This window comes from Calidris pugnax, unplaced genomic scaffold (genome assembly GCF_001431845.1).
Source record: "Calidris pugnax isolate Ruff unplaced genomic scaffold, ASM143184v1 scaffold44, whole genome shotgun sequence".
NCBI classification, from domain to species: Eukaryota; Metazoa; Chordata; class Aves; order Charadriiformes; family Scolopacidae; genus Calidris; species Calidris pugnax.
Genome location: NW_015094506.1, coordinates 16,636,913 through 16,649,319, shown reverse-complemented (window position 1 = coordinate 16,649,319; position 12,407 = coordinate 16,636,913). Strand labels below are relative to the sequence as shown.

The 12,407-nt window shown below is 38.4% G+C and overlaps 1 protein-coding gene across 1 annotated transcript in view; it reads right to left on the bottom strand.

Annotated features, from left to right (window-relative positions):
* The window catches only part of PAWR (PRKC, apoptosis, WT1, regulator), an 84,361-nt gene that overhangs the window by 32,557 nt on the left and 39,397 nt on the right, over positions 1–12,407 (bottom strand). Inside the window, exon 4 of the mRNA XM_014963314.1 lies at positions 7,337–7,465. Within this exon, the coding sequence (XP_014818800.1) occupies positions 7,337–7,465 (129 nt within the window). The remainder of the gene's footprint in view (positions 1–7,336; positions 7,466–12,407) is intronic.

The following is a 12,407-nucleotide window of genomic DNA, read 5'->3' as shown; positions in this document are numbered from 1 at the left end:
AAACAACTTCATCAAACAACTTTCCCTCTGGGTCTGGCACAAGTAACTGCTAGCTCTCAGCCTCCCCATTTCTTAGGGGCAAGGGGGACTGAGATTTCCCTGCTAAGCACTTTCTGAAAGCAGCAGGATCAGATAGTGCACGCACCATACAGTTGAATCGTATTTGCTGAGCACGTGCAGATCCTTTGGGAACATAAACCCCACTGAACACGCATGGATCAGCAGCACTACAAACAGGCACATGTATACTAAAATTGCTCACGTAAGAGGAGAGGAAGAGGATTTTGGCAGAGAAACCTATGCTGCTACAACAATGTCTACCGCACAGCCCATTTGGCTGAGAAATCCAGACTCCACTAGTTTCAAAACTCAGTTTCTATTAAAACACACACACACAATTTAACTAAAAACTAGCAATCTCATTTTTGCAGAACAACTTGCCCACTGTCTTTAAAGCATCCAGTTATATCAGACAAGACCATCATGCAACATTACTACTCCTCAACTCAGAGAAATTAACTTGCGGATTAATTAAAAAGGTAATACATGGGGTGGGTTTTTTTCCAGCCTCCAATAGTACAGACAAAAAGCATTTAAAAAAACCTAAGGCTGCAAAGTCAACCAATTCAGAACGGGTCCAAATGCTGTTGACTTAAGCAACTTTCACTCAAATTCTTACAACATCCATCATGATACTGCTTTCCTGACACCACCACGTGATGTATTTTTCCACAAGATCTCAGGTGGAACTCAAGAGCACTCAGCGAGCATGTTTAGTATTTTGTGTTTACTTGCTTTTCACAAAGTGGCCACCGTGCCTTATACACTGCCAGTAACATGGTCAAGCTGCTCTGAATACAAGCCCATATTGCTAGATACTATTTGAGTGATGGCCTGATCATACGTGATCATGGAAAGATGGAATTCCTGTGTTCCTTATACAGGAATAATTTAGGTCTCACCAACCAGGGCAGTTAAACATGTGAAGCACCTGGTTCATGTCAGGAACTGTACAGGTCAGCAAATACCCCGCAACTGATGTCACTTACTTTAAAAACACTGCACACACAAGACTGAATTTAGACACAAATACATTTTTAAAATTAAGTGACTTTAATTAACTTTATACTAAAGTATAAATTAACTTTAATACTTAAACAACATTGAATTGAATACTTTTAAACCCATTTTTATGGGAACATTTTTAGACATACGGTAAGATTTCCTCACGAGTCTTTCTTTTGCATTCACTAATATTGCTTATGTGCTTTGTGAGTACTAATGACTGTTTCCACACTATCTCTATGAAGTGGATCACATTCTTAATCTGCAAATAGAAAACCCAAAATGACTATTATCTGGTAATTAGCTCTAATATTAGAGGGTCACAACCTGATGCAGAATTACATACTACTTCATGTACTCAAACACAGATCCTCCCAATTTACATATTTCTGTATTTTAATCACAATTTATTTACTCACTTTATAAAACAATACCAATATTATAATCATGTCATAAAATAATCCTTAGCCTAACATCTGAAGAAATATAGCACGGAAAATAGAACACATGCCTCCATACATTTGGGCATGCCCCGTAGCACGACTGCATTTTCTCTATGGACAGCAATTAACACCAAGTAACATCATGACACTAATAAAAGATGAATTATTACTCTTGAATGAACACACAGAGTTCTCCTTTGCAAGAACTACATGAAACCTAGATTCAAAACATCTTCAAAAAGCCGTGGTCAGGTATGAATAGATATGAATATCATAACCACATACTTTGTATAATGAGAGCAATTGCAAAATGATGCTGTATGACGTTACACTGCTGCACAAAATAAAAAGCCTGGAAATGCAAAATAGACAGATATAAACTGCAAAGCGAGCTGAGAAGCTTATTTGGCAGCATAATCTTGGCATAAGATTCAAGTACGAAACTCGGGAAGCTTGTGTCAAGCAGGTTTGCAGCTGTGTGTCCTCACAGAGATGCGTGTAACAGCTCGGCTCCCTGCACTCCTTGCAGTCTGCCACACAGCTAACAAGTCACTAGACTTTTGTTCCCTAATTTTATTTACTGCTTTCAGCATAGCTTACAATGTGCCTCTATTAAACATTTACAGCTTTGTAACACTTTGTATCACTGCCTCAGAAAATGTCAACGTGTTGGGTCACATCTAAAATAAAAGACGGTATTTAAGCAACCTGAACTGCACCAGAGCACTTCTGTGGGAGTATCCTTGGACTGCGTTCCTTCTAGAAATTGCCTGCAATGTTCTGGTGAAACGTTAAGCTTTTTTTAGAACAAAAGGTTAAAAAAAGATTAGATGTGGTTTTCCTTCCATTTTCATAGGCTCTTGGAGGAATTATGACTAAATGCACAGGTCAAATTAAACGGTCAAGCTAATAAATCAAGTTTAGATGACTTCACCAGGCATCTAACCTATTCACTACTGAAATTAAATGCAATGAACCCAATCTGCTGTGGCACAATTTTATAATTATACCACTAGGAGAATGCTGATTATCATAGGATGGTTTGGATTGGAAGGGACCTTAAAGATCATCGAGTTCCAACCCCCCTGCCATGGGCAGGGACACCTCCCACTAGATCAGGTTGCTCAAAGTCCCATCCAGCCTGGCCTTGAACACCTCCAGGGATGGGACATCCACAACTATGTAGACATTTCATCCTATCCTCACCTCCAATCAACAAGAAGGATTCTTTCAAAGGTATTAGCTAATTGCTACAGCAAACAGAATGATTATCCAAGCATTTATCACAAGCTAATCTCCTGCAGAGAACAAGCTGCATTGCTGCTACAGAGAGGAGTGAGAGCAATCCAAGATACTACTGTGTATGCAACTTGGTGTCATGAGTTGAAAATGAGAGCAACTTCTCCTCTTGTTGTCTTGGATTAATAGCTCAACAGGAATTCAGAACTAAGGTCAAGCTTTACCCTGTCTACTAATCCACATAATTCGAATTTATTTCAAGAATAGGATACAACATATAACATAAAGAGAAGGTTCAGTGCCATAAACGAAGTGACATTTTTTGTCTAGCATATTTGCCTAGTGTTGTTGACTGTGATTCAGTGCAGATGCTTAACTGTCTCAAATGTATCTTACAAAGTTGTGTCTTGCATAAAATAATTTGGGAAGATTCAACATCTGAAAATTTCTTTAATTTCTTGTTGGTGCACAAGGCCTTGTATATGCTTACTGGTTTTGGGTATTGGCATAATAGTAGCATTTTTCCACTTTCTGGAATTCAGCTGGCCTTCTAAGAGACTTGAAAAAATCTCAGTAAGATAATAATTTTTCCAGTCAAGTCTTGTAGGTTTTTTGATGCATATTATCTTTATACTGAGTACATAATCTTCAATTATGAAAAAAGATGTTCATTACCCTGAACATAATTTCTGTCCGACCGCAAGAAAGCCATTGCTATCAAATAGTTCTGCACTAGTTTCAAATTTATAATTGCTACTAAGCAAGAGCTAGATTTATATCATTGCTAGGCTTCACTAATTCCTAAATCGGTAACTTTAGTAACTTCAAAGTAGTAACCTTTAATTATGTTTACCCTTATCATTACAAATGTTTAGCTTATTATAAAAGTTCTAAGCTTCAACACATATAACTTACTACTCTTAGCCTGCATTCCCATATGCATCAGTGAGTAGTCCACGGCACAGAACCACCGAAAGGCAGCGTTAAAAACAGGAGACAAATCAAGCAAGGAAGTCAAAGAGCCAGGTGTAATGCTTGTTTTGTGTTTGGGAGTGGATTTAGTTGATTCATCTGGTGAGGTGGGGCTTTCCACACTATCTTTTGCTAAAGTTAAGTTATGACTGTAATTGTTTTTCAATGTTTAAATGTTGCCAGACCTATTATCTTCCGTATTTCCAACATAAAATAATTGAGAATGTGATTTCAGCCAAATAGTTCTGCTTCAGAAAAAATACTCTCGGGTCTGGTATACTTTTACATCTATTCTTAAACAAATCACATATCTCTGTGCTTTGGATCAAGGACTTCAAATTCAGCCAGAGTTTTCAAAAACTGCATTTTGCCCATGAGAAGAGTAACAGCATCTACTGACAATGTGAAAATAAAACTGAAAGATCAGATTAAGGATTGGAAATAAAACATTATTCAGCAAAATACATATCCATCATACATTAAATCAATATTGACTGTCTTGTTTCCCGTAAAATTATCATTTACCAATTATATTGGTAAATTTATATTTACCAATTTCATAAAATGATTTAACAGAATGGACAAACCAGTGAACACATCCGTAACTACAGAAATGTATTCTGCTTAGTGGGTAGAACTAGAATAGATATTGGTCAGTGGCAACTAGAATTGACTGAATTATTAGATCTAAAACATAAATTCTACTTTTAAGAACAGAATTAGGCTTAACTGTTGCACAGAGTAGAATCAAAAGGAAACTAAGTCATCAAAGCTGAAATAACACTGCTGTCAAATTCTGTCCAAATTGGGCAAGTTGTAAGTCTTCTAATAAAAAGCGAGCTGACAGTGTCAGTAATAAACTGATTAAGTCTGAGCAGCTACAACTTTCTAAGGTTCCATCTGTTCTGTATATGTGCCATCCTGGGTCTTTGCCAGATCTGAGGCCTGGGACTCTCTTCTGTATTGTCAGTGACAGGACACCCCTGCTGGGCTCTGTCAACAAAGAAGTAGTGCCTGCTTGAATACGGAGGTGACAAACTTGGAACTGTGTAGGATACAATTAATACAGACAGCCTGGTAAATAGAAACTGAGATTGTTGGTCAAGCAGAATAGAAAATATGGATAAAAAAAAAGAGGGGCATGGGAATACAGCCAAAGCATTATGCAATAATACCACTAGTGGAAACTAAAAGTGACAACTTTCACAGTATTTGTTGAAAAAGTAAAAACAAAGTGAACACAGTAACAAAGAGTCTAACAAACAACTTGAAAAAAGAATAAAAACATTTCTGAATGAGGAATCCTGCCAAAGTATCTGCAAAGACAATAGATCAAGTTATAAGCAGCGTGCTCAGAGGAGACAGTTCCTCTGCAGAAATATTTCTGTTGGTGTTCATCATGGAAAAGCATGGTAAGGGTCTCCCATCAGAGCACTTCTTCATGGAAGATTCAAAGGGGCTGTTTCAAACAGAAGTGCTGGTAGAAATTAAAAAAAAAATTAACAAAATGAAAAAAGAACCACCTAGTTGCCAGAATGAGAAGTTATTAACTGCTTGAGCGTTAAACTCCCCTTTAACCTGTGACTAACATAATCACTATTTTTAAGAAGATCCTACAGCAGACAAGAGAACTGTAGACCAGTAAGCTTGATACTGACACTGAATAAAGTGCTGCTACTAAGTCTAAAACAATTAGTGAGTAAGTGAGTAAATATGATATAGTGTGAAAGAGTCACCAGGGCATTTGTAACACAGTGACACTTCACTAATCTAGTGCAGCTTTTTAAGTCAAAAAATGTCCACAGGAGAAAGCTGGTTGGCAGCCTACTGAGTTTCAAAAAGGCATTTCCCAAAGCCTCTTAAAGAAATTAAGCCACACTGGCATGTGGAGTTAATGTCCTTCCACGAATCAATCACTGGTGAAAAGATACGAAATAATGGTGGGCCCTGATGGGCAGCTTTTGCAGTGGATGGAATATCCAAAAAGTTCCATGGGAATTTGCTCTGGGACCTGTTCTTTTCAATGTATTCAGGAAGGAGGTGTCCACTACTCAGAACAGAGAAGATGAAGGTCAAATGTGAAAACATGCAGAATTTCTCTATCAGGAGTGGCTGGGAGGTGAAACAGGAGAAGAAATTTAGTGTACATAAGCACAAAGTGAGACAAAAAGTTAAATATACTTCTAAATTTACATATGTGTCCATCTCAAGCTTGCTATTATCACTCACAGATAACACCAAAATGTTAAGTTAGAGTAGACACACGGAACAAAAACAGTAAACTCGGTGCTCAGCAGACAAACGGGCAGATACCAGGAATTGTCAGGAAAGAAACGGGGAACGAAACAAAAAACTCCATTAAACCACTTTACAACAGCATGCTGTACTGAACTCTCCCATTCTGTTTCCTGACCCCAAATAAAATATAGTCAAACCAGAAAAAGTACAGAATGTTACTGAGTATCTCCTGTACAAGGAACAACCAAATAAAACAGAATTCTTCAGCCTGGAGAAGAGGCAGCTGAGAGGGGCCGTGCTCTCTCTGCAGCATGAGGTCACAGAAAGAGGAAGCGGTTGTTCCCAGTGTCTTCCACTGGGACACCTTGGTGAAATCACATGGAAACAGATGGCAAGTGACAGGTTCAACTTAAACAAAAGGAGACTGTTCTTCACATTCCAGGTTATTAAGCTGTAGACCTCTTTGCCGCAGGCTCTTCTGAATGTTAAACACATCCACGAGCATATGAAAGACTGGGAAAAATTTTAGAAAGAAAGTGCATCCAGACTCACTAAATTCAGTGATGTCCTCTCCGGTTATAGATGGTTTGAGAACTACCACCATGTGCTTGCTCTGTTGGTATTTGCTCCTCCTTACGTATGTGCTATTGCCACTGTTGTTAAGAGTCAACAGGCAGAGAGAGAGGGAGTCAGGCCTGTGTTTGCACATGTCCTTAGGTAATAGAAGAGGAGGACAAACAAGACCGGCCAAAGAGACTAAAGGCACAAAAGAAAAGAGAGAGAACACTTGCCACAGGTAGTATAGCATGGAGAAGGGGTGTACTGGGCATAACTGGCAACGCTTATCAGTAGGGGGGTGCTGCAGGACTGAGTGTAACCGTGTAACCTGTAGCGAGGTGACTGCAGAACAAACAAAAAAAAAAGGGAGAAGATGTTTCACAGAGGCAAAGGGTGTTTTCCTCAAGAGAATCCCCAGAATCAGTACTTAGAAGTTTGTTACTTGGCAATAAATTAGATTAGGAAATTGGGTCCTGATTTGAAAAGTTTACATCCCATTACTTGAATATTCTAAAGCTATTTTCACTTGAATCTCGAGATTTCTCTTCCTCTCATTAAATAGTAAGTTTTATGGAAAACATCAACACTGCTACCTTCATAGCCCCTAGAAAAATAGAGGATTCTGTTGTCAGAATCAGGTCTCAATGTGTTGAGTTTGGGGAACGGAACCTCATGGTCTGTTTTTAGTAATGTGACAACTCCTGAAATTCATGTTTGTTTCCATACAGATTATAATCTACTGTTAATTAGGAGTACAAAGAAGGCAGTATGAGTTTTAAAACAGAGTAAAATATCAAAATGAGCAAGTGTTAAGAACTCACCTGTACTAAGTATAAGCCAGAGGTATCTGCACTGGAACTTTCATTTTGTATCGTATTCTGTTGGGTAATAGCATCCTCCTTCTTCCGCTCCTTCTGCCCTGCTTCGTCGTCTTCATATTCATCGAGGTTCTAAACCCAAAAATACTCAGTTATACAACAGTCTTTGTATGTTGCATCATATGCTTCCCATATTTCATAAAATTAATGCATCAGTGAGTATTTTCAAAGATTAATTTCATATTTCAGAAAAGGTTAATTGTTTAAATGCTTTTCTTTCCATGAATATTGATATCTCCGATACAGGAATAAAGGTTGACAACTAACTGCTTTTTCTTAATCACAAAAATAAGAAACAAACAGATCCAACTTGACAAAGCTTTAGGCAATGTTGACCAAGTTCAGTGCTAATCCTGCTGCGAGCAGGAGCTTGGGCTACACCTGAGGTCTCTTCCATTTGAATGATTCTACAATCCCATTTGTCAGAAGCAATAATTTTACCTCAAAAAGAGATTTTGAGGAAGTACAGAAAAGGGAAAAAAGAGTTAATTGCACTCTTCACTCAACAGCTGACCTTTTTTGACACAGTGGCATCTGCTGAGATTGGAGTGTCAGTCTGAATCACCTATCTTAATTTTGACCTCCTGAAAATTAGTCATTTTCAAATTATTTGGATAGTCATTAATTGCTAACAATTAACACATATATAACATTTTGGCTCTTCATCACAAATGTTTCATACTAGACTTGCTGAAATACTTAATTCAAAAGGATTAAGTGTTTAAAGAACTGACTGCTGACAGGTGAGAGACAGGAAAAATAAATAAATAATTGGTCACAGCCTCTGTTCTAGCTCAGAGCCAGTGTGAGGACTCAACCAGCTTTGAACTAGGTCAGCTTTGTTACACTGGTCTATTAGTTTAACAGACACAAATTTACAGAAAGAAAAAGCACAAATCTCATGTTTGGAAGACCAACTTCAAACAGATTTGAAACTCAAAAAAATTTGACCACAACATCACAAGCTGTTTGCCAGCACTCTGCATTAAAACAAGAGGTGTGTGAGACCTAGTTTCCAAAAACCAGGGAACTAACCATTCTAAGGTACCAGAAAAAGTTTCTGGATGAATGTGTAACAGCTTGAGAAACAGAGAACAGGGCTATAAGAGAAGAAAGATGAACGTCAAATTACTCCAGTGGAAGTTTCTAAAGCATAAAAAAGAAAATTACTATTCTGAGGCTTAGACACTGACAATCTCTGACATCATCGTATCCAAAGAACACAAAACTAACCAAAAGCATGTAATGAGAATGCTGGAATGCAGGTTTTTTTTAAAAAGAAAATCAGTGTTACTTACTAATTGAAAAAAGCAGTAGGATATTAAAAAACCCCTAACTTGGGCTGCTCCAAAGCAAACAGTATGGTGATTGAAGTGCTAGAAAACTGACAAACTAGAAAGGTATGTTTCCAAAAGTGAACATAATAAAGTGAACATAAGTGAACCTGACTAAATGCCATTTAGATTCTCTACGGTAGCACTCATGGCAGAATCCTAATGCAATTTCACCAGTATACTTCTACCCCACACTGTAATGCAACTGATGTAGACCTCTCTACTTCTACCACTAAGAACAGGCACATATGAAAGATTATTACAGCTGAAACATTATACATTTAAAAACACTTTCAGTAAGCAGCCTTTTCAGATAAAATAATTACAAATAAAAAAAATTAATTTCATTCTCTCGGATCCATTTTTAACAGCGTTTAAAAAACACTGTCACAGCACATTGTAGGCGATGATCTTTAAATCAACATCCTCTACCTTTTATAAACTGTAAAGCTTAACAAGTTTGGTTAATGTAAACTGAAGTCTGTATCCTAATTTATCTCATTATCCTAATAATCCGTTCTGAAGTGACAAAATAAGAAATAATGAGCCACTACTGCAACAAGAAATGGAGCGATCTTCAGCCCTTACAAAACCAGCCTTGTTCAGGAAGAACTACAAGGCTCACAGATGGTCTCACATAAATTAAGACCAATGTCACACAGATGAAGAATGATACTGCATTAGAAAAGCATGAACACTTTTGGATTGTTCTTCCAGCTTCCACGTAAGACAATGAGGATTCCACACAAACACAAAGGAAAGAAATAGTTTGACATCAGTTTGGAAAAGCAGCCTCTAATTAGTGTAGGAGAAAGCCAACCTGGAGACAGAAGAGACCAGTAATCTTCACACACCTCAAAAAAGCTTTGGATTTTCAAGGAACAACATTCTTTAAAGAGAAGGATAGAGCTCAAATTACAATACTGTAGGAAAAAAAAAAAAAAAAGCCTTTGTATCGACTAAGTAGACAAGTGCTCCTTTCTTCACAAGTTCTCTCCTTCAGATACCAGCTTCTCATAAGCTTTCCAGAGACCATGAGTATTCCACAGAAACATTCTCTTCTGAATACAGTTACATCTGTATGGAAGAATGTTCTCTCTTTCGATGTAAGATCACCTGCTACTATTTTCTTAGCAGACTTGGACAGGAACAAAATGTCATCATCTGACATGAAACTGCCAGCCACAGAATTTTAAACCAAGCATTTTCAGTTAGGATTTGCCAGCGATTCATATTTCCAAAGTTAAAGGCTTTCTTCCCAAGCGTGGAACAGTTACCAACAGTTTATGTAAACCTCATATGGGGCGTACAACCTGCTCTGAAGGTTACTGGGGCTTCCTGCCCCTCCAGCCCCCTTCACCGCACGGGGCCCTGAGCCAGCCGGGGCCAGCAGCAACCTGCAACAGGGCCGGTGGGTTTTTAGCACTTCTGACAGATGAGGTAGGAGAGTCACGGACAGGTTGTTCCTCACCATTTTGCAGCCGATGTGGCACATTTGGCCAGGGCTGCCAAAGCCTTCCTGCCCTAAAGCAGATTATACTGGTCCCTGTCACTGATCTTCTGTGGTTTCCCAAACACAAAGGTTGTGTTCCCCTTCCGAACACACTGACACGCACATGCCCACACACTAATTTAAACAATGTCCCTTTAATGTCTGCTGAGCACAAGTCAACATGGTAATATCTACAGAGTTTTAACTTTTTATTAAAGTAATTAAGTTTTGCTTCAATCACCATTAGCCTTAATCGGGAAATCCATTTGTTTTGACTCAAGATGAAATAAGCTTTCTTATGCAAAACAATATAGTCAATATTCTGCTTATGCACTTCCCCATTAGCTTCAGTCAGATTGCTAATCTTAACGCTATTTATAATCTAGGCTAACTTTTAGCATAATAAAAAAATCAGTGAAAGCCAAGATTCAGTTGTCAGATTAATTACTGTTGAAAAATTAAAAATATACAAAGTGTGGTTACAGACTTTAAAAAACTTTTTTGTTCAAACTGCCCTGCGGCTGAAACTGCCTCAGCCCACAGGCCATTCCAGCCAGAGGCATTACTGCATTGCTCGCATTGCGGGCTCCTCAAAAACACTCCACTTCGCTTCAGAAACTAGTTTCACGTCATTGAAAAAGACATAAATGCAGTAATTACTTCCTCTGTCAGTACAGCAGAGAAATGGGACTTGTAACCACCGAGGTGTAATTCTGGCCCATTATATAATTCTCTGTGTCCATTCCCTTCCCCCGGCTTTTTTATTTTGCTGCTAGGCACATACCATTTCAGATTCTTATTTTCCACTAAAATCATCTGAGTTTTGTAGAACAGATATTCGATGTGACATTCCCACATCTGATCTTAATATACGGAATCCACAGAAATTCTTTAGGTTTTCTAGCATTTCAGTCCATGTTTGAAGCTGTAGTATAAACATTTTTGTGTAAACCTCTAGTATGGAAAATACAAGCAGAATAAGATGCTTTCAAAAGAATCAGGCTGATGAAGGAAACAGCCACAAAGATATCCCCGCATTCCAGCGCACCACCAGCCTGCAGTTTAAGGAGACACTGTACACAGAACATTTCTAATGATTCACTGGGTCGCTTCCTATAAACATTCATGCACTGCTAAGAACAAACACAAACTGGGGAGAGACTGTCTCGTCCAGGAGAACAAGAGGGACTCCTACATGCAAAAGACCAGTTTCTGAGCGCACACGAGTCAAAATGTCACCATCCCCATCCCCCTTCCCGCACCAACTTGCTTTTGCCTTGCAGTTCTGCTGGCCGAGCACATACCTAAGAGCTTCCCAGTTCATTTCATGAAAGGTCAGGCAGGTTAGTTTCAGCAGTTTTAATTAGCCTGGCTGATTCTGCCTGAACCTGATGCAAGCCCATTCAAACAATTTATTTCGCAGAACTCCATGCAGGGTTGCGCTACATCAGCTTTTTGAAAACGATGAGCACTTGAGATAGTAACATATTTAACCAGTACAGCAAGATGTGCAAGCAGATACAGACTCTCAGTAAAACCCTGTGTTCAACTTCACATTGGGCAATAAACAGAAGACCTATAACACAAGCACCATCAGTTATCTTGACCTTTTTTTCCAGCTTCTTAACCATGCTGACAACCTCGGAGAGGAAACAAATCTAGGCTTCTTCCCATTGCCCCAAAGTGACTTTGAACAATTAATTTACCTTTTTTTTTTTTAAATCAATTTCACTGCAAGAATAGTTTCCGTGTTTAGTAAAATTTCAAAGTGCTCTATCACGACTTCATATCAAGATGCTGAAAAAGTGCCACGGTTTCTATTAAATGTGAACATTTCCTAAAAACTTCCACTGTAGAAATGCAAGACAAGATAGAAGAATTACTTTTAACTCTGCAAAAAATGTAACTAGGCAATTAACTACAACAAAATACATTCTGGGAATCAACATTATTTTTCCCTCAGCTGGTCATTCAAAGTCTGGAAAAGTTAACTGCAAAGTAAAGACAACTATTTTACACATCATTTCTTTATAATCACTCCTGTTACTGCAGCACTGAGAACCAAATGCTTCCTCTCTGTGCACAGCTCTGATAGCTGTTAAATACCATGGTCCTACCTTTCTGCACAGCATCAAACCTTTCTGTCATCATCTCCCAAAACACACAGCAAATACAAGTAAAAATCCCA